The sequence below is a fragment of the Daktulosphaira vitifoliae genome, unplaced genomic scaffold (assembly GCF_025091365.1).
Source record: "Daktulosphaira vitifoliae isolate Bord-2020 unplaced genomic scaffold, ASM2509136v1 Scaffold_1, whole genome shotgun sequence".
Lineage (NCBI taxonomy): Eukaryota > Metazoa > Arthropoda > Insecta > Hemiptera > Phylloxeridae > Daktulosphaira > Daktulosphaira vitifoliae.
The window spans coordinates 75,542,775-75,567,145 of NW_026099572.1; the positions used below are offsets into that span (position 1 = coordinate 75,542,775).

Sequence of the window (24,371 nt, forward strand, 5' to 3'; positions counted from 1 at the left end):
AAATTAGTTCAATTATAATATTTGAATATCAAATAATATCTCTGTTAATAAATATTTCGTACATAATATCGGTATTCATACCGATTTTAAAACCCCTGTGTTTCATTAGGAAACAAATTGATTTTTTTTTTTGTTTCAAAACACTTATTCATAATAGTAGCATGGTTAAAATAAAAACTTACTCCATAAGATTTATATGAAATAATGTTTGATATGTTGAATTTGACCACAACTCAAAATGTTTTAAAATTTTAAAATTCAATAGCAATTATTAAAATATTAGTAATGTGTGATTATTATAAAATTGTATTTGTATGCATTGAATTACAAAGAAAATTTAATTCTTCATAAATTTTATCAAGTTTATACATAAGCATTGTATCTATTGTAAAATAATAATGACAGTTAAATACAGGAACTTTTGTAAGACGGTATAACATGTGTTAATTATAAAATGAACTGTTTTTGACAGCTAACTGGTTACAACACAAAATCTCAAAGGACATTAGAGAATAAGTTTTATTACTCGACTTCTTTGCCGACTAAATAACTGGGACTTGACTGTAATGTATTTATGCTAATAACTCCTATTATAATCGCCCATAATAGATGGTATTAAGGTTTTATAGCATAGGATTTTGTGAATGTACTTTACGAGCAAAAAGACATAGGATTATTATTTTATAAGCACAGATGAAATTTCCAACAATGTAATTAGCGTTGTCGAATAAGCAAAAAAATTAAGAATGGCCTATAAAAGAACAGTAAATTTCAATAACTTGTTTTAACTATTACGTGAGTATAAAAAACAATTGTTTAATATTTTTATTTTGAAGTATATCAGATGACTTTAATTTTTCTAGTGCTGTTGTTACGCCAGGAAAATTATTTTCTTTGTTCATTTACATTGAAAACTGTATGGATTATTATTTAGTTGAAATATATACTTTAAATTTAATACTTATACATACTAAAATTCAATTCAAAATATTTAAATAGTACAAAAGTTATAGTTTTTATACTTGTTTAAAATATTTAATGTCTAAAATAACATGGCAATCCATGAAAGTTTCAACACATTCATAAAATAAGTATGTTAAAGTATATCGTATTATTTAAGGAGTGTAAAAATTATTTTTCCCGTCATTTTTTTTCATCCATCTTTTTACAAATAAAACTATGAATAGTAATATTTGTAAAGGAAGTTTTAAAATTATATTGTAGAGTCAATTCATGCCGAATCATCCAGAACTGGTTGCAGGACCACCTCATTTTATTTTTTAAATTTGCAGGGTTTATTCTTTATTCTGTAATGTCGTAATAAACTCGTTACTACCATAACATGGGATATTTATACATTATATTCTTAGAAAGAAATAATCCTTTTCAAACAAATATAATTAAAATAAACATTTAACACACACACATTGTTTAATTATATTATAATACGCACAATTATATCATAAATTGATTAATAGTCACTTTGAAAATCGTTCCTTTGAAAATAAATCTATAAATTATTTTTATCATCTTTGTTATTCTGATTTTAATAATTAAATACATTGAATCAAAACAAATCTTACTTGTAAAAATCTATGTTAATGATACATATAGAATGTCAAAATGATTTATATACTCCATTCATCTGTAATAATTTCTGTATTTTATGCTTATTTATCAATAAACAGTTATACTGTAAGAGTTAGACAATTTTCGGGGGTAAAAATATTATAAAAAGGCAGAACAAATCTTTATTTCGTGCTCTAGATACCGTTACGCGAATATTGCAATCATCATTGTCAAAGTTCTCACGTAATAAAATTGTGAACTAATTTGATTTGTATTATTTTATTATTAATTCTTGATTGACATTGTTATTTAAGATATTATAAGAACCAGGAAATTTATCAGGTAAGATTTTAAAAATCAATATGAGTCTAAATTTATGTTATTTCATAACCCTTGAATCACAAGTAACTCTCACTCTTACTCTAACACTCTCAATTTTATACAACTCTCATTCTAATTCTTTTTTTTTCTTTTTAATTTTATTTTTTGCTAATCTTTGAGTTACGATAGTAATTAGATTAAAACAATATTTTTTTTATGACCTTCCCATATTTATGACTATTTCAAATGTAAAAATGTTAAAAACAGCCTGAACGTTAAAAAACTCACAGATTATTCAATATTAAGTTAATGAAATTTAAATTTTAGAATTAACCTTATTATAACTAAAAGATTACATTGAAAAAAAAAAAAAAATTATGTGAAATTCTAAACTTACATGACTTTTTAAAAATGGCGACTTCCTGTGTAATTGGCGTATTTGAGCTCAATTAAAACCATTAAGATGTTATTATTTTATAGTGATTTTTAAATATGATATTTTATCATGTATAATCTATGTTTCTACTAAATTTCAAATATTTAAAACAATTTTTTCGGATTTCGAGGCCTAAAAAGTTAGAAATTTTATAAAAAATACACGTATTCTAGGTGATTTATTTTTGTATGAGACCTAATTTCAATTTTTTTTTTAATTTTCTAGTTATATACACTTTATGTATATGTTTAATACACTCTAAAAATATAAACTTTGAGAAAAAGTGTAACATTTAAAATATAGAATTTTCCCCAGTACCAAGAATAGTTTTATACAATTTAAATATCATATTAAGACTCATTCATTTAAAAAAAAACCCAACCCAACATAAATTAACAACTCCATTTGTAAAAAAATGTATTATTTTAGTAACGGTCCTTCGAGTCAATACAAAAAACTAGACATGTAAGGTAAACAAAATATAGAACTTTCTGAAAATTATTTCTTATAGATACTTAGCACTTCAATCATGAAAACCATAATTATTTTTGTAACATTTAAATTTTTGTTATTTTACAATATTTATTTTTATTTAATCCAAATTTCTATTAATTCGACTGGTTTTTTTACTGTATGCCAAAACTTTTGACAGCTTCAACTAACCTAACTTTTTCCTAGTTTGATGGCTTAAAAATATATTTCTACAGTATCTCACCACCAATTTATGTTTAAAAATATTGACTTTCGAAATAATTATTAACTTCTTTAATATAAGTGATATTTTATTAGTTCGCATGATATTTTTTATTTATAAATAGCTAATAATTATCTATTAACTTGAATTTTTTAATTATTTAAATACATTCCCAAGTTAGACATTTTATATAATTTTATAATAATAATTAATTTTTTTATTATGAACATAGTTCTTTAAAAATTCAATGTTTGACCATCTCTTAATTTAATATTTAAATATCATAAAATCATAAAAATACTAAATCAAGTTGTCAAGGATTATTTAATATGGATACACTAATGTTTATTTTCAAATACATATTAGTTTGTTGTTGAATTTGGTCGAAAAGAGCTAGTTTTCATGCTTATATACTATTACTGACAGACACAATAAATTGTGAAAAAAGTATTTTGATACATTGATTTTTTGCAAATAATCACATTACAATGAATGTAAAAAGATTCTTTCGTCTGTTGGCAAGAGTCTTCACGTGTTCTTTCTCCAAAAAGGAGCGTAATATAAATGGTATAGTATCTTAGCTTAATCTAGCCCAGGTATTTTTTTAATGAAACTTAGCTTAACACGATAGACAACAAAAATTCTCTCGGTATCTAGCGTTTTAACACGTACAGAGAATTAATACACTCATTCATTTGAACGTATGAATGTAGTATAGATTTATATAATCAGTATTAAACAATTCTTTAATAATTTTAATAAAAATTAACTATAATTAGTCTAATTATTGTTGAGATGATAAATATTATTGCAAACTAATATGTTATTAATTAGAAGGCATGGAGTGTTATTTAAATAAAGTTAGTAATCATGAAATGAAATCTGACACAATGCAGAACGAGTATTTAAAAACTAAAATCACGGCGGAGTTAGAAGATGTGACAAAAGAGAAAGTAGATATTGAAGATAATAAGCCTAAAAATATTCTTAAGGGATGTGATAAGTTAGAAGAAAATGTTCATGAACTGAATATGACAGAGCCTAAAATAATAGTTATAGAAAGAGCAGCCTTCGTGGAAACTTGTAGCCTTAAAGAAGGTATTATATGCTTCATTGAAAAAAAAAAGAAATTTTGGCAAGATCATTATAGATAATGGGGAATGTTATAAATTCTATAAAGTAAGCATATTATTTTATTGTCTTAACTATAATATGACAAAACTAATAATCAACATTTTGAGATTTTATTTTGGTTTTATATATATTTATAACATTTACAATTATTGTAACAACTATAATCTTGAAATATATTAAGATTTTTATTCTTAAAAAATATTTTATCTTTTTCGGGGGATAATAAAGAATAAAAAAAAAATTCTATTTAAAGCTATATAAAATAGTGTATTATGGTATTCCTCAAAAATATCGAGATAATCAGGTTGGCACAGAGGCGAACATATATTGATTAAATAGATCCTAAAATTTACAATTATCTTTTTTTCAGAAAAATTTAAATGTAAGTTATAATCGTCGTTTTAGTTATCCACAAAAAGTGAAGTTTGTTGTGGATGATTCAGAGCCCAAATTGGCCTATGAAGTAGCAATAATTGGAGACCCTTATATCCAACGGTGATAAAAAATGATTGAACAGCAAAAATAATCAAATTAATATTGTTTTTTTTATCGACAGGTGTTATTATTGCTTAATGGACGATCACCTTGATTTAGAGAACTGTATGCAGTTACAGTTAGATTCTTATAATTTTTACTATTCTTATATATAATATATTCAGTTAATGCTTCAATTAAATGTATAAGTACTTAAAATTATTAATAAAAATTATGTGTTATAAAGTTAAAACTTAAGTGTTAATGTATTGTTATAATATTCTATGTTATTGCTAATTTATGATCAATATATTGTCATTAATTGAAGATTCTTTTGATTAACATTTTTAAAATAATAAATATAGATATATTTATGTTAAAAAAACATATTTTTCAAGAGGAGGAAAAAATAGATTTTCTATAAATTATAAATGTGATCTATATTTCAACCAATTTTAGAAAAAATTATATATATTACTATTTTGAATATGTAACTCAATGTTTTAACGATAGTTGTACAAACTTAAAACAAAAAATTGTGACATACACCGATCCTTTTGGAAGATATTGTCATCGCCAAAATAATTCATATCTTGCTAACGAAAAAAAAAAGTAGCACAGTGGAGTTGCGGCACATTATGGACAAGGCATAGTTGGAACAAATATAAATGGTATCTGACAGTTATCATAAAATCACTATCATAAAAAACGCTTCGATGCAAATCAGTAGATAGTGTTTAATTCTTAGAAATTTCGGCTCTCGGTTCTCTGACAGCTGAGAAAAAGTAGTGACAGACACAAAAAATAAACACATCATGGAAAAATTAATACCTCCTCAGCTTTGCATCGAAGCTAAAAAATTATCTTTATTAATCTGTGTTATCGTGAAAAAGCTATCAATTAGTTATTTATAGAACACACGCATGAAAAAAAAATGTTTTTCCGGCGATCAATAAATGACAACAGAGTTAATTTCGTTTATAGGTAGGTAAATCATAATGAAAAATATCATGTCTCCATTGTACACACGACCGACGTTAGCTACAGAAGACCGCTGTTTGTGATCTACTGAAGTAGATTACATTATCGCAGAATCATTGTATCGTCTGTGGGAAAATTCTGGACTGAATCCATACATTCTGTCTATACCGATGGCATTTGATGGTTCTATAGAACTACGATAATCCAGACGAACGAACATCGCAATAATGGTTTGTAATAATCGAAATGCGGTGCCCGTCATATTTAGACAGCAAATCATATAAACTATTCTAAAAAAAAAGCAGGAGGGCGAATGTCAAATAATATGTTTTTATTTTCGCGTCCCTGGTGTTTATAATTATTTATCAGACTCAAACGTTGAGATTCAAACGTTATTTGTATATCATTTAGACTTCAAACAATTGTGTAAAAAAGACACGGTAAGAAATTATCCGAAAATTCCCATGAGTAAGTATGATATTTTTGAATTCATGTAAATTTTACACTCGAGTACTGCAAGTTTGATATAATTTATCGAAAATTTATACGCAAATTATGTTGTATGCATTGAAAACTTCCATTGCGAGTAATGGGAAATTTTTTTTTAAGATGTATATATTTCTGCAAAACTACCACGTACGAATGTCGTTACTTTATTAATATTATACTTCGCTGTATTTATTTTACGTGATGAATTCGCACGCGTAACCAACAAACCTTTTTAAATTATTAACTATGGGATATTGGCTTTATGTTGTTTGTTTTTTTTTTTCACTAGCAAAATAATTACAATTGTTCAGCAATAATTTACAGCTTGCTAACATTTTTTTTTTTGTCAGAGCAATGTATATTTGATCTTGGAAATACGGTCTAAATAACCGTATTCGTGGGAAGATAGAACACGTTTTTTGAACACTTCTAAAGAAATATTTAGTCAAAGTAGAACGAATAAAATATTTTAGATACAGTAACAGAAAATTTCAAACAAACCATCGTTACTTGGCACCATTAATGTTGTATTCAAAACTACTTGAAAATCAATGTAATTATTTAAACAATCATAAAAAACGTAATATGCATATATGTACGCTGGATATGATCCATATAAAATGAATTCATTAAAAACTTATTAGTTGTGTAAAACACATCTAATCCTATTAAGATTTAAACTACTTATTTATTTTCTCCCATTTTCGATTTAAAGGCGCTTACAGTATGCAAAATAGATGCAGTTGTGTTAACGGTAAATAATTAGTGTCTATCCTACAAAATATACTTGATCCTTTAACTTGTTAGAAAACAATATGATTATACTCATGAAATTATAAGTAATTTATAATTATTCTTACACAATATAATTTTATAATTTTACAACGGCAGTTATTATCGTCGTCAAAACATTGCTGAGAGTAATCGTCGACTACTGTTTGAAGAGTATAAATATTTAATTAAAATGTATTTTTATCTTTCCCAGTATGGCGACAGTGTTTTGCTTTTAGGTTGATCAAAGTTGGAGAAAATTAATAAAGCAGTATTATTAACACATTAACAACTTATCACGTAAGGAAAAGCTCTCTTAAGTTTCTGATGTAATAACAACACTGTTCTAACAAAAGCGCGTGTAGATACTAAGTAATATATATGCATATAAACTCAGCTTGACACATTATCGTACGTTAGAATTGCCGTGTATTTGTTTATGTGTATTTACATTTTCTCGTACACTTATATAAAATGATAATATTATTTTACTTGCAAATAGTCTAAACCACATCTGTTGCTTAACGTGTAACGGGTGCGCGTGTAATACGAATTGATTCAGAGATTCGACAGAATCTCGGCTGGTTCCGACTAGATCACAGTCATTGTAACCTTAGCAAGTCTTGTGGTCTGCATAACAATGGACTAGCATTTTTCCTGTTCAAATGCCAAAGAAAAATAACGAAATTACTAAAGTTTTAATATCTTGTTTGATATCTAAATAAATGTAAATTATGTATCAGTCAATGTTTTTGGATAAATATAACTTTTTTTCGTTTAAAAATATAAAATGAAAAACTCGTTGAAAATTATTCTGTAAATTCGTTGTCTTATTTATAACTGCAAATAGTAGAGACGCTATTTCATACCAGTCTCTATTTACGTTTAATGGTATTTTGTTTAGAGAAAATCATTTGAGTATCAATTATTTCAAACCGTAATCCATAAAGAATGTATTTGTTAAGTAAGTAGTTCATAATACTAACATAAAAAATGTTAAAGTATCTAATGGTCGTTATAATTGATTCCTATTTAATTACATTGAACATTTAAAAATTAATACTATTCATTTTAATTTCGATTATTGATCATTTTAATTAATAACTTTAAAAATTAAAATCAATAAAAAAAAATTTTAACATTAAAAGTTTGTCATCTTTACATGGAAACAGAATTTGACACATAACTACTAACAATTTATTTTTTAGAATTTCAAAATATTTAACATGATTTACGATAATATTTTAATAAATATATAATAATTTAGTGGGAATCATATAAATTTAATTAGAGTATTTAAAAGGAAACTATATGACAAATAAATTTCTTTAAAATTGATCAAATTTTCACTTTTAAAAGTTTTGTATAGCCATATTTGTTTTTGTAAAAAATGATATTATATATATATACCATTAAATTGTTTTAAATTATTTGCAATATACTATCTAAAAAAAAAAAAAAATGTAATTACCGCAAAAAATAATACAAGCTTTTTTCTAATGATATAAAGTGTGTACTTTGTGCATTTTAATTAATTTATTAAATTTTCTTAAATAATGTAATATTCATAAAAAGTGGTCTTTTTAATCTCATTAAAAAATTCATTATTCGTTGTTTAAATTTATCAAATTTGTTTTAAAAATAAATAATCATTTTTTAGACGAAATTTACAAATTCTCTGTTATATGTTTATAGTATGCTTCATTTGGATCGTATAATTTCAAAAATTTTGCATAATCAATGGGATGCTCTGTTTTGTAATCTTTTATTCCTTTGCTTAAGAATATTTTTTGTTCATTGGTACATACGCTGCACTTGTCTTTCATGAAATTAAATAGTTTTTCTAAAATAAACATTTTTTAAAATTAAAATTAACAAAAACAAACCTTAAATATAGCGTGAATAATTTTACAATTTTTTTCATACTTCTAGATAAATGGTTTTTTAATAATATAATTTTTAATTTTAATAATTAAAAAAAGGTTAAATTTTATCGTATGTAGTAAAAATAATAAAAAATTAACGTTTTACTTTTTTTTCTGGTTAAGACTGATATTTCCTCTTAAACTTTTACGATAGAAAAATGAGTCATATAAAACGCAATAATAAAAATAATATTGTTGATGTTATTGTTAATTAAATATTTTGTTAATAATTTTTTATATCACAAAAAAAAATCAATTTGTTTTAAAATGATCAAAATATATGTGAACTCTTAATACTTGAAAAATATAGAATAATTTAATTTAGGAGTAATTATTATTTTATTTAAGAATCATTTTGTACTATTTAAAAAAATTAATTTAGAAATAAAGAAGAATGATTAGAATTAGTAAGAAAAGAATTTTTTTTACTTTTAAATTCACCAAGACGTGGATTTGCACAAGGACTTTCATTCAAGAAGCATTTCATATGTAGTTCCATTGCACTTTTTATTTCATATTTTAGTATGTTTGCATAATGAGTTTTTAATTCCTCGGCACTTATTATATCAGTATTATTAGAACCATTTGCTGGAGCTGATGATGTTAAAATAAACAGTTGAAAAAGGGCGCACAGTATTACATACGATTTCATTTTTATTTAAGTGATTATATTCGAACGGTTTTTACTTTCGAGTGTATCGTTTTAAAATTAACTTACAACTACGTATGGAAAGGTAACATTTTGTTTTATATACCTTTCCTTCTTTTAATTCAAGGCAAGTATTTAATAAACATTCAATATAACAATGTAATTAGATATGGAGTCCAAATCTTTTCGGAAGGGCAGCATAAATAATTTGAATAATAAATAAGAATACATTATAATTATTATATTAAATATTAATTATTACATAAATATTTTAATTTATTAAAATATAGTTCATATAAACATGGCTCATGAAATATTAAAATTTAAACTACTCTAACTAATTAAAATCTATTGTTTTGCTACAGTGTAATTAAATTTACACGGTTAAAAAATTCACTTAAGGTGGGTGAGATATCAAGGTTATGATACTATGATTTTTTTCTGACTTTTGTGAATGATTTTAAATTTAAAATTTGCATGAGAACTTTTTCAATATCTAACCTAATAGCATGCATTTTTCAATTGTCTAATACTTTTTTTAAGGGACAAAATAAAGATTTACCAATAAATTGAATTTTTTCGTGATTATGTAACTAGAGAAGGCATTGATTTTGTGATAGTGTATGTTTTTATATCAATCCATGAAAATTCTCTGCTCTCACTGGACCGATTTTAATAATCAATACGTCAAAAGGACCAGATTATAATATTATTTAACTACTCAGTGCCAAAATTACGATACCGTAAAAAATAGCATTTTCAAACATTTTTTCTTGCATTTTAAAACTGATTGATAACTGTATGATAGAAGAAATTTTAGCTTCAATGTGAAATTAAGTAATATATATTAATTTTACTATGATGTATTTTTTTTTTTTGTGTGATTGACTTTTATTTGTGTCAGTTTCTCTTAGACCTATTTGTACATGCCAAAAGATCAAAAATCGTATCCAATTGAAAACATTACACACAAAAATAAAAAAAAAATCACTAATTCACCTTAAACGCAGTAGGACCCTAAAAAAATTACGATTTTTACTATCGGTAAGTTTCAAAAATTTTTTGGCTTACTTTACTTAATTTTAACCATTATAACTTTTTAAAAAATTTTTTTTATTAAGGTTAATACCTATGGAATTTCCTTTAATTAGGTATATTGTTTTTTGAAATTTAATCTTTTACCTGCCCACATAGAGGGATTCCAAATAGCAACTTTTATCCACGAAAAGTTAATTTATCCAACTTAGCTATTGGAAATTTGTTGCAGGAGATCGGTTAAAAATACACATTGCTTTTTTTTGAAAACAATAACGAAAACCATAAAAACAACAACAAAAATTACAAAAACAAACAGGAAACAAGCTAAATTGCTAGTATAGCTCCAACCTCGGTCCTGTAACTATTACTACTGGAGATGAACTCTACGATAAGTACATATATATATGTAACATTTTGAAGTTTGTTAAATTTAAATTTTTTTGGTACCAAATGTTAGTTCATATTATGTAAAAAACGGAACTAAATATTACCTTATTATTCTATTTATTTGCGACAGTACGTGATATCTTTGATTAAACTTTTTTTTGCCTTTTAATTTAAAATTACAATATTAGCAAAAGTTGTAGAAGTCGTTGATTTTTTTTTGCTTATCAAATTTAAGTTAATAAGAGAAAGCCAATAAATTAATAGCTAAAGTTAATCCGTTTTTTTTTTTTCAAAAAATTAAATATAAAGTTAAGTAAACAAAATATTTAATTTACATAATTTTTTCTCGATTCTCACTAGATCGATTTTAATGACATAATCATAGTAACATAAACTAGATTTCATTAGGCCATTATTATTCACTAAATATAGGTAATATATTTATGATATTTTTAAAATTTTTGAGACACACGTTACAAATTTAAAGGAAACCCCAAGAAAAATATAGTTTTATTGACCCCGTATATTATAATATATGTATACATGTATACTATACTATGTTATAGATAGATATAGAATAGCTATTTTAAATATTTTACCTGATAAAATTGTAGAAGATGTTAAATCAATTAATATAAAGAAAAAAAATTATTTTGAACTTGATTATTTTAAATTAAATATAATGCATGTTATAGCATAAAAGTTTACTAACGAATAATGTTAAAGGAATTTTAACAATAAGATCCTAATTGCTTCTTTATAACTGCAGTAATAGCTTCGGTATAGTTTTATTTTTATCTAAAAGCGAGTATATTTTTAAAAGTACAATAATTGTTTTAATTTTGCTTTGTTGAAAGACTTATCCGAAATTGTCGAAATGATTGTTGTAAAATTGTTTTAATAGCTTTATTGCATGTTTCACAATGAAATGTATGATGCATCACATCAAAAGCTTATCCAACTTTTGTTTCAATTATAACATTTCCAGTTACGTGTTGTTTTATTTTAGAGATTTTTTTTCATTTAGTGCGATTGTTGTTTTGTTCAATTTATCAACAGATCCTCTGACTTTTTCTATAATCTTGATGCATTATGTTTGGTCACCAGTGAATATAAAACAGGGAATGTTACAAAATAAAAACATAAATAATCTGTGACCCTTTATAACCCCTTCAGACAAATCATATTAATAATGTTTTTATTTTGTCCGAATACTTTATTTTTTTTATCAACCCTAGGTACGCTCAATTTGACAATATTAAGCAATGCGTTTTTCTATTTACTTTCCAAAACAGTTAAAGTATTTTTTTATATGAACAATTCTCCAATGTCATCCCAGTAAAAGCTCACATCCTCAATAGTTCCTTTATAAAAATATACGTGATTCCAATTTGAATATTGTAACCTTTGAGATCTTGACATTTAAATATTATTATTGTTTTACTTTCCTATCGATAAAAAGATAAATTATGTCCAATTTCATATAAAATTTCCGTTCGCAGACAATTGCGTTTAGATTATATAATCTGAGGAGTTACAATATCGTTGATCACTAGCAGTTTCAATTTACTTTTGATTTTTAACATTAACAATCCGCCGACTTAAATTAATTAATAATAACAGTACGCTAAGTCAAGTTTAAGTGATGTTAAATTATTAATGTTTGTTATTATAAATAATAATAAAAAAATTTATTTATTGCTATATTTGTTTCTATTGAAAAATCGTTCAAACGAGGACTTTGTTTTTTTTTTGCATCATCTCTTCGTCGTTATTACAAAAATATGATGAACAAACATAAATATGTGATTAAATATCAGAAGAATCAACATATATTATTTATTAATAATTTATAGAAAAAAAAATCAAGCGCTAGTGCAAAACACTGTAATGTCTCATTAATAAAAAGTGTTTTACAGTAATAATTGAAAAAATAGTATTGGAATTCTTATCGATTGCGAAGTAATAAATTCCAATTAAATTGAAATTCATTCAATTAATTATATCGTAAAAAACAAAATATTTGTCTAAGTTTTCTTTTTACTTATTTTATTAGGTGTATAAAATATTTAGTTTTATGTTTGAATTATTTTTTTTAATAGTTTGTTCAGCATTATTTTTTTCGACGGGCGACATTCGAACCTCGTATACCAAGTTTGTAAGTATGCCGCATAACTGGCGCGGCATCGCAATTATATTCGTACTATTGTCCTAAAGGGAGTTTGTTATGATAGTGAAATATGCTTAGTTAATTATGAAAACTACGTTAACCAAAGCTTACGTGTTTGAAATGTTAATTTATATTTATGTGTTGACGAGAAGTAAAAATGTTTATAGTGAAAAAAAAGAGTGAGATCTAAAGAAAAAAAGTCATGAGCCGTTCAATTATGGTATTATAATCGACTGGATACGCATGTTTTTGGCACATTCGATAATTTTAGTCGATCAATCACTGAACGAGATGATTTACCGGCACAATGCAATTTCAGTTATTCTCAACCTGTAAGACGACAAACTTTTCTAAAAAGTATTCCATTTGCTTGAAACGTTTTCGGATGTATCCACGAAAGCCTTAACACGTTCATAAGTATTCCATTTTTAGAAGCATTTATGAACAAACAGTGGCTGAATCTGTTAAATCGCACGATTGTCAGCTATGACATCAGTAAAACCCTAAATTAAATAATCAACGGCTTTTCCTTTGGCATTCATTCAGACGTAACCACAGGCCGGTCACAAACACACGTTCAAGTTATATTTGGGGTACAGAAAAGTTTCTAGTTTGCAGACACAGTGCAGTCACAGACCACACTAACGTTCATAAATCTCATCCTTATGTTCACCGGGAAACGACTTATGCAAATTAACTGTACGAGAATATAGTGACTTTATACGCGTCTAGGTAGTGTCGGCTGCTGTTTTATAGTGATTTATTGTTTTTCTGTTATTCGTGCAATGTTAACCGTTCAGCTCGCAAAATTGTTATCATCAATATGAACATGATAAAATGTGTTTAAAATATACAAATATGCGCTCAGTATGGGTTATTCTGTGATTATTTTATCAACGATATCAATTTGATTATTAAAAAGATATCACGTTGTTGTATAAATTATAAGTTGTATTTTCATATTTATTTGTTTTATAATTTTTCTATCCTCATAATGTATATTGTTAAAATTGGTTATAACGTATTTTTTAATTATTTTAAATATTATTTGATTTAATGTGACTCTAAACAATACGGCCAAACTATATAATATGTTTCGCTATCCGTATGAAAACAATTTTTTATTATGATTATCATTTCAAACGATTTGTTTGTTTTAATTATTAGTACTCAATTAGAGATTACAAAATAAACTTTATTATTTTATAGTTCAAAATATTGTAAATTATTATTTACTTAATATTAAAAATAATTGAAACTTCAAATAAAAATGTGAATAAATAAATGAATTATTAATAATAGTAATAATGATTATAAATACTATGAAATATTTTACAAGATTTGTGTAGAATGAATTTATTTTCTTTATTTAACTAGCCAAAGAAAAATTGTTTATTTTATTCAATTCGTTAAAAATTATTATACTTGTTTAAACCAAACATAATATTATTTGTTATTCTAAAAGTAAACAAGTAAATTTTCAAAAATTACTTATAAAAAATAACTATTATGTTTATAATCTATTTGATAGCTGTTGAATGGCTTTGTGAGTATCATATTACTTCGTAAAATTTATATAAGTCTTTAGTAAGTAATGAAACGCGTTTCCATTGTTCTCGTTGTTTGTTATCTGTTTCCTTACTTATTGAACACCCTGTAAATTAATTAGAACATACATTTTTACAATCGCACAATACTTTGATCATACATATGTGTATATTGTTTAATACACTCAACCACGTCCTATAGCTAAAAATAAATTGAATAATTTTTTTAATTTAAAAAGTAGACATTGTACAGCTATTTGAATTGAAATAGCATAGAGCCAATAGCAATGATAAACGTATTATTATACAGAAAAAATAATATTATTTTGAAAATTAAAAATTGACTTCTTATTATACTTTTAAAAATAATTTTTAGAAATGCTTAAGTATTTATCCACCAAAACCTACTTTAAGAGGATTTATATTTATTTGTGTTAAACAAAAACAAATATTTATTTTTCATTATATTTATAAAAATATTTTCTAAGGTGAATTTAGTAACAAACTGTTTTTTTATGTTTCAAGATTTTTCTATTTCATTATTGGCATTCAAAATATTCTATATTCTAGTACTATTTCCTTATTTGGACAGCTGACATTAACCGGGTCTCAACATATCCATATTATTCATATTGACCAGACAAGGGTAAATAATTTATGATATTTTCCTAACAATAGTTGTGCCAAATTTCTACCGATCCTTTTTTTTTTTTTATTTTTTTTTTTTTGACTATATAAATTGAAAAAATATATATCTTTTCCGGGTTTAATATCATCTCATTCATAGTCATAAAGATGTTTAAATCCTTGCCAAGTTTTAAAATAGAAATAATGCTATGCATAATATCGTATTTATTATTTATAAATTAAAAACAGAATGTTTTGTGTATTAAAGGTAATAATTGATATATTACAAGTGTATTGCTAAAAAAGGAAGTCAGTTATTTATGTTAAGCGGGAAAAATTAATGTTATTAATTCAAACATTTTTATAAAAATTATATTTCATGATTAATTATTTATATAAGCATTTTAACATCATATTGAAATCAAAGGAGACCATCGATTTATTAAAATAATTTATGCAAAAAAAATAATAAGTATATTAATAACTATAAATTATTTTAGCTCCACACGTTACATGAAATCAAAATTGTTTTGTCAAATAATTACATCTCAGATAATTTTTACGCTGTTTTTATTTTTTATTGGAGTGGGTACTATTGATTTTATGGCTAAAACTGTAAAACAGTAAGAATAAATAAACGACACTAATGTTGGCGTGTTAACTCGGTCCTTTGATAGTTTTGTGTAGACAGGCACACGGTACAAGTAGGTAATATGGTTCGTTTACTTTAAACACTTGTCGTGCTCAGGAATGACGACCGTACTGTAACTACGTTTTATAATGCTGAGGTAATAGGACCGAGAAAAAACAACAGTTTCCTTTTGAAAATGCCGGCAGCAGGTTTGCACCGTGTCACCGGAGTAGAGGGCAGAGAGGAAAAAAATAAAATGTAATTTTGACGATTGACACAGGGCAAACTCGACGGCGGGTTCATTTTAAAAATTGCTGTGTACAACTACAGTCGTAAATTATCGGTTTTAGTTAGGAAAACGACGTGCTTGTCGGGCGGAACGCGACATTTTTACGCGTATTCCTCGGTCCTCTTTCGTCACGGCGTTTTTAATACAAAAACTTTTACGTCATCCTCCGTTGTTCTTACAAAAAGATCCTCTTTATACATTTGTTGAACACATCCGCAGGGAGAGAATGTGACGAACAAGTAATTTAGATTGGAATTCTAACGACCGGCAAACGTTTCGTGCGCTTTTTATCGCTGATTTTTTCAAGACTCTGTGGAGTTATAAGCATTCTCCAGTTTAATTAAAACACACACACAAATGCATGCACTTTATTGCGTTGATTTGGGATGCCGTACTGAGTTTCCTTTCCGATGGCCATAATAGCCAGCGAATTTCGTTACAAAACCCATCGTTAGCTTCTACTGCCGATTAACACCTGCTGGCGACTAATTTTTGCGCAAACATCGAATTCTGTTACTACATTGCAATTTTTAGCAAACGGCCCGTCTAGTATTTTAATATTTAACAACGGCCAAAGAAATAAAAGCTAATTCGTTATTGACAAGAGACAATGACCATATTTGGCATATTTATGAGGTAATTGACCTTAAATTCGTAAGCCGTTTTTAAACAGCCATTACATGACAGTTAAATAAATCCCATTTTTTTTTTCACATCAACGACTGTCAATGTTATCCGTCGTCGCTGCTTTTAACCTCTGCTAATTGATTTATCAAGGGCAATTTATGCATATTCCATTGTAATAAAAAAAAATTCAGAATCATGCACTAATTAATGATAAGCAATTAAGTCTTGACGAAANTCACATCAACGACTGTCAATGTTATCCGTCGTCGCTGCTTTTAACCTCTGCTAATTGATTTATCAAGAGCAATTTATGCATATTCCATTGTAATAAAAAAAAATTCAGAATCATGCACTAATTAATGATAAGCAATTAAGTCTTGACGAAATAGTGTACCCAGACGATTCTATTGACACTCAACTAATTCAATTTATATGCGAATGACTGTCACTTAAATGATTTTGTGTCAATTACGATCGTACATAACGATGTTCTCACTTTTTATAAAATAAATAACTTTTTTTAGTTCTCACGGAACTAATTAACTATATGAACAAGATGTTTACAATTTTTCAAGGATATTAAACATAATGTATTTTATTAGATATCTATTTTCTTATACGGCTCTAGAAATTATTTCAAATAAAACGAAATTCTTGAATTAAGATTTTTTACTTTCAACATATACCTTAACCTCTTGATTGCAGTATTATTTTATAATGCATTTTTTTTTTTTTTTGGTAATTAACTTTTAATATAATTTGGGTATAAAAGAAATTGCGAAAATTCTGTAAATTAAGTGTACATAAATATATTTTAGGAAATAGCCTTCAATATCGAATTGTATTTTTATATATTTCAACAAGTGTCAACTATTTCAATATTCATTTTATTATTCCATATATTATGATAGTTATATATTTATGAGCTGAAATATGACTATTTTTATTATTTTTTTGACATAATAAAAATGCAATACATTAAAATTAATAAATATGTATATACAATATTGAATACTCGAGCATAACGGTATTTTTAAAGAATAGAGTAAAAAACAAAAGTTTAATGGATTTAGAATAGCATAACGTAAAAAAATTTGAAATTTTTTATTATATGTTGTTTAAATACTCCCCAAATTATTTACAATTTTTAATTTAAATGATAAAAAGCTGATTTTTGATTTTTTATACAACAATTCCATAAGTATAAAACGTTTTTACTCTTATTGTGAATAATAAATGGTATCAAATTTCACATAGTAACTGAAAAAATGCAGTAGTTAAAGTACAAGTTTACATTACGGCTAAAAAACTATCATAAAAACGATATCTCATCAAAAATAATAATTAAAGCTGCGGATATTTTCAGGAATTTTTATTTTAGGAACAGTTAGTAATTATTGTTTTATAAATAAAGAATCACACTAATTTATATAATTAGGTAAATAATTTAAAGGAAATGTGTTTAATATCAATTATGAGCTTAATAAAATTGTTGCTGATTTTAAAGCTTAACTATTTAAATATTTGAAACAGAAGACTTTGAAGCAATTATATCAAGTTTCATAGATAAGTACTAATTTTAGCTAAAGTTTCCACAGACAAATATAAAATATAATTATACAAATGAAACATAAAACACACTTGCCTCTTGATCCAATATGCAAAATACCCAGATAAAATTACAAACGCTCACTCTTTTTAAATTATGAATAATATTTAAAGGTTACGTTAAAAAAAAAAAAATTACAATTATTTTATCTTTTAAATCACATATTATGTAATACATATAAGCTGTGACACGTAAAGCTCTGACTTATTAACCCAAACCTTTAAATTAATGCAAGTAAAACCATAACAGACAAACTCACGAAATAAACTTTTTTGGGGTTAAACCGTTAACGGTTAAACTGTTAACTTAAACTATAGTAATTATAGTTATTGTTATCAGCTTAACCCAAAGGGAATAATGATTTTATACGCCTCAAATATCATTAAGAATGAAATATGAAATAAAAATAAAAACAAAATTTATACAAATATACACTCATTGTGCAATAATACGATTAAAAAACAAGGTTGGCAAAATTGCACATATTTTTAATTTTGTTAAGTTAATTTTTAAAAGACTAAGTAGAGAGTTATTCTACTAATTTAACTTAATTTTGACTTTTTAAAATGTTAATGCCCACTTACGATAAAAATTATCTGTCCAAACAACTCGTCAAATCGCTATTATTGTATTTAGTCGATAGATTATTTAAATATCAATACTGATACATTGAATGGTTTATTATATAATTAAATGACGGATTAGTGCACAAAGATTAGGTATTCTAAATTTCGCGTTTGAATGATTTTTTAGTCAAATTAAAAACAACTATAAAATATAGTTTGGACATTGATATGCTTAACACACGTACAAGAATTGCACAATATACAATAAGATAATGATCTTATCTGGTACCATTAGCAAAAACATTTTGATGTGAAGATGACGATGAGCAAAAATGTGTGAAGTAAGATCCGCCGGGGTGCCTGTGGGTGGATGGTGACGTTAAGTAGGCGGGTCCCTCGTCTGGACCAAAAACGTCGGAGCGTGTTGGGGTCCAACAGTCGTCTCGCCACGAATTCCCGAAACGAGCGTGTCCTGTGCTGTAATTTGAAAATCCCATGTCTTCGACGTGTTAATACTCGTATGTAAATTAACTTAATTAGAAAGTTGTAGACATGAACTTCCGTGATCAAATGTGAATCACTTTAATTACGACAAAATCTCTATAAACATAATAATCACAAGTGAGTACCATAAAAGTTGTGTTACAAACAGGAAACTGTGTATGTTATCTGTTTCAATAACACATTGTTCAACTAAAATTTAATTGATATTTTTCAGCATTATAAAATCTAATTAACCATTTCAAATCAAAGTGTAAACAAAATTATTAAGAACGTACTTAACGTTAGCCAGAAAATGTTGTTTTCAAAAAGATATTTCTATACAGAAAATAATATCACAACTATTGGAATATTTTTAGAGTAGGTTGCAATTATTTATGAATATTCTGTAGGTTACAGATAAAAATACATTGTGCTCATTGTAATTTCTTCTGGACTTATTTGGAATAATACAATCAAAGGATTATAAAATTGGCTGCGTGAAAAAAGTATCAATCTTGTTTATTTACTGTCTTCAAAAGTATTTCGTAAACGGATTGGCTTATCCTACGCATATTTCAGAATTTATTGTTTACTAACAGTTGAAAGTTACTTAGACAAAATAGAATAATATTATTGTTTTTCTCTCCAACATTAGAGCAAACGTATTTTAAATTAAATCGGATAGTTTTTTTTGCTCATCGTGTTATATAGGGAAATTTTTTTAATATAAGCCACTCGATTTCTCTTAAAATAATTATTATGTTAAAAAAGTTATTTTAGATATCTTTTTATTTTTTCTTTATTTATCAATTAATAAGTATTTTTATTTCTTATAAGGATGTCAATTTCATTTTTCTTTAATGGTAACTTACATATTTAACTAGCTTGTAAAATGAAAAATGATCTAATTAAGAAAATTACTGGTCGATAACAACATTTAAAAAAGTATCTCGAAAGTTATTAACATTTTTAATACATAAACTGGAGGTCAGACGTTCGTTATGTTTATTATTTTTATTATTAAACATTACTAAGCTACGCTCTTCTTCCACTATATATATAATATATACATATAAATGTTAGTAACTTCCGAAATACTATTTCAAATGTTGTTATCGACCAGTAATTTAATAAGATAATTTTTTATTTTATATTTATTTTTGTATATTGTAGTTAAACAAAATAAGATTGATACCTTTATGAGGTATAAGGGACAATTTAAAAAACAATTAATACATAGAGAAATACATCTAAAATTACTAATAGAAATATCTTAGTATAATTATAATTTTAAGAAAAATCGAGTGTTTATTTTTATTTACTGAAAATTTTAAAAATACCACCCTGGAAAATTTTTCAGCCACTGTTGACCATCTGATTTTGGTTGGGTGAATTTTGTGGGTTACGCTGGTCATGTGAATTATATTAATGAATTTTTATCCGTCAATTGATACATTTAACAAAATGTAGAAAAATTATAATCACTTGGTTATACTATTAAAATATATGTTTTATAAACCATAGTCAAATATAAAATTTAATAATAATTCATATTTTATACGAGGTGATTTTATTCACAAATATTTTATCTATTTGGGAAAATTTTAATAATTAAAAAAATTTTGTTTGGTGACTCATAACATAGAAATATTTTATATTTTATTTAAATAAAAATCATTAGTTTGAGAACCAGTATAGATTGGACATAAACTTAAAGATATCGAAATCTGACAATTAACATCTCAATTACAAAATGTTTCGATAGAATAATTGTATTGAACGATAGACCACAGATAAGATAACATTTAACTGTGATTATAATTATCGTGCTTGAAGAAACTTAGACAATATTCACTTTTTGTAGCTCATAATTTTAGAGCATATTTACATTATTTTAAAGTATAAACCATAGGTTGCTTAGAATATTTTTCAATTTGGTGGAAAGGTTCTAAGAACTTTCACAAAATATTTTATGCCCAAAACCTAAAACTTTTCAATTTTTTTGAGTGAGATTAATTATAAAGTAGGAAAAGGTATATTTCTCAAAATTGAACCTATATTAGAATCTAAAGTATTTATACTTTTACATGGAAACTAATAACAAACTGTATTTTTGTATTTACTATAAATTATTATTTTTTAAATCATTATTTAACAATTTTATGTAGTGGTTAGGACGTTACAATTTTTCTTTTTATACCTTTATACCTTTATAATAAATTTGGGCACATTATATTTAAATTAGTTTTATTTATTATTTTCTTATTAAAATCAGTAGTTGATTGAAAAAATCAAAATGGGGCTATTAAAATTAAAAATTAACATTTTTTTTTTTTATATATAAAATTTTGAATACAAATATAGTTATTTTAACCTAAATCGAAATTTACTCGATCTCTACAAAATAATTAATTACAGAAACAACTAATTGTTATAAGTTTTTAAAAAATGTATTTATTCTAAGATTTAATTAACATACAAATGGATGCCAAAGACAACCCTATAATAGAACATGTGAATTAATTTGAAAATGAATTTAATTTTGTAATAACTATGTTAATTTTTATTTACTCATTTGAATAATAAAAATAAAAAATATCTATTTTTAAATCATAAGCTTGTAGGCAATTCTAATGTTAAACAATAGTAGTCCGAGTTATTCTTTTGAAATATCTATTCGCTTCGCGAACGAATAACCAACTCTTAAGATAAATATCTTTGTAATAATGCCAAATTACTAAAAGGTTTTCTACCTTTATTAAATGTTTCATGGACAATAGACTAGTATGATGGTAATCCTATACTTCTCTTTTTCTAAAGATTAATTTTGTATCTAAAACTATTTTCTGAATATAGTCTTAGGCAAGTTCGTTGTTGACTGTTAGTATTTGGTAAAATATTTATACTTTTTCAATATCGCTTATCTCTATATTAAAAATTGTTTTTTCTTTCGATCAGTTTGTTTATTCTCGTTGTAAAATTACTTTTCTGTGAAAAAATGTTTTATGAAATCAATAAAATTACCTAAAAGTCAGAAGTGAATTTTCAAGTAGATGATATATTATGTATGTTGATAATAAAACTTTTATAACGGCATCACAACGACTAATGTCTGTGTCAAATTATACGGCCAAGTAGGTTTATTTTTTTATAAACCTAAGGTTGTCAATATAAAAAAATGTATTATATAAGATATTTGAATATTCTAACCCATTTCATGTAAAGTCGATTCAAAACTCACAAAAAATAACTATACAATTTAATAGAATAGTAAAATTAACTAAGTTGGCTATGAACGAGTAAATAAATTAAAATTAAGTTAAGTTTAACTTTTAAGCTTAACGAAGAAGAAAAAAAATGACAAATTATAAAACAATAACAGTAATAATACTCTTTTTGGAGAATTAAATAGTCAAAAAAAATAATCATTCTATAAACGTGAAAAAACATATTGTCTTTTCACTGAATATTATCAGACAATGAAGATTACTATCACCAATTGAATTAATGGAAAATTGACACGCTTCAAATGAAATGTTATGTTAACGACTTAAGACAATATCATATTATCTTTAGGTATCAATGGGAACTCATGTTTTTCAATGATACACTGTCCTTGGGTATTATACATATTTGAATTAATTGCCACAATATTTTTTAACATTCAATCATGAAATTGAAAATTTTAAAAGCAATTGTAATGTTATGAAATTTATTTAAATAAAATATTTTATTCTTGGTGAATATTGCAGTTTGTTAGTATTACTATTTACCATATTTGTATAAGATATACATGCTTGTACACCATCTTTTATGGCTATAAAGAAATAGTTAAGTTGGATATAGATTCAAAATGTGGGTTTTTTAATAAAGACAATCATTTGGAATATTCATTAGGAATCATTTACGATATTTTTTGAAAATTGATATCGTTTCAATTTTTTGGATATTTTGTCACAATATGGAAAATAATTCGATGTTAATATCACAATAAATTAATTATCGTTTTTTAAATAATTATATTATAATCATTTTGGTATCACACTTAAATTAATCATGCAAATTTCAACCTATAAGAGAAACTTTAGAATTATAAATGATGAATTTATAGAAGAGATATTCTTTGTTTTATGATTCATAAAGATAATACAGATTATAAGAAAAAATGTCTGCAAAAATTGATTGTTCTTATACATTGTAGATACGAAACGTATGCCATAGTTAAGATTCAATTCTATTATTAAAACTATTCACCCCACGTTGGTGTCCAAGATCACAAATAAAAAAACAAGCGTTGATAAGCATAAAGTGAACTATCTTCATTGGCGCCAACTACTAAACTTTAGTATTACAGATCCAATCATTTTTATAGATGACATCTATAAAAATTATATATTATAAATGTGCGCCAATGACTATGTAGAATTAATAGTCAATTTATTCAAGAAATCACATAATGTCGATGTTCAAAATAAATGATTCAGAATTAATGCAATATTGAAATAGACATAAGTAAATTTAAAATCAAACTAAATATTCTAATTTTGACAAGCCTATTTAAATCGATATCCAAAATATCGTGATGTTGAAATGTAATATTAATGTCTGTGACATCACAACATATCAATATAATATCGAAATTTTATCGATATTTGATAATCAATGACGATCCTTTTTATAATTTAGTTATTTATAAAGTAATTATTAGTTTTATTATATTTCAAAACACCTAAAATTGCAGACTTTTTTAGTTGGAACTTTTTGTACAACAATACGTTAACACAAAATTTTATAAGTTTAAATATAATGTTTGAAATTTTCATTATTGATACTCTGTATTATCAATAAATAATTTTATTTACATATTTCCTACTTTTTGTTATCTTTTGTTACCTATTTGTAAAACAAGTAAAGTTTTCTATTTAATAAAACAAAAGTTTAAAATAATATTCTT

At 25.0% G+C, this 24,371-nt stretch overlaps 3 protein-coding genes and 1 long non-coding RNA gene across 4 annotated transcripts in view; 3 read left to right on the forward strand and 1 right to left on the reverse strand.

Annotated features, from left to right (window-relative positions):
* The first annotated feature begins 3,398 nt into the window (after nucleotides 1–3,398).
* Nucleotides 3,399–4,653, forward strand: LOC126895555 (uncharacterized). The gene is made up of 3 exons (XM_050667546.1): nucleotides 3,399–3,587; nucleotides 3,855–4,155; nucleotides 4,560–4,653. Exons 1-3 carry the CDS (start codon nucleotides 3,509–3,511, stop codon nucleotides 4,651–4,653), a joined length of 474 nt encoding a protein of 157 aa, XP_050523503.1. The 5' UTR covers nucleotides 3,399–3,508.
* A 3,024-nt stretch (nucleotides 4,654–7,677) lies between these two features.
* Nucleotides 7,678–9,532, reverse strand: LOC126896782 (ejaculatory bulb-specific protein 3-like). The gene is made up of 2 exons (XM_050669878.1): nucleotides 9,224–9,532; nucleotides 7,678–8,712 (listed from the first exon to the last, which is right to left on the reverse strand). Exons 1-2 carry the CDS (start codon nucleotides 9,444–9,446, stop codon nucleotides 8,537–8,539), a joined length of 399 nt encoding a protein of 132 aa, XP_050525835.1. The 5' UTR covers nucleotides 9,447–9,532; the 3' UTR covers nucleotides 7,678–8,536.
* Nucleotides 9,533–9,835: 303 nt separating this feature from the next.
* Nucleotides 9,836–10,744, forward strand: LOC126896792 (uncharacterized). The gene is made up of 3 exons (XR_007701952.1): nucleotides 9,836–10,280; nucleotides 10,348–10,487; nucleotides 10,711–10,744. It is a non-coding gene; the product is annotated as an uncharacterized LOC126896792 (long non-coding RNA).
* Nucleotides 10,745–19,358: 8,614 nt separating this feature from the next.
* LOC126896768 (lachesin-like) overlaps nucleotides 19,359–24,371 on the forward strand; it is a 59,406-nt gene continuing 54,393 nt past the window's right edge. The window contains exon 1 of the mRNA XM_050669837.1: nucleotides 19,359–19,555. The gene's annotated coding sequence lies outside the window, so the exon portion shown is untranslated. The remainder of the gene's footprint in view (nucleotides 19,556–24,371) is intronic.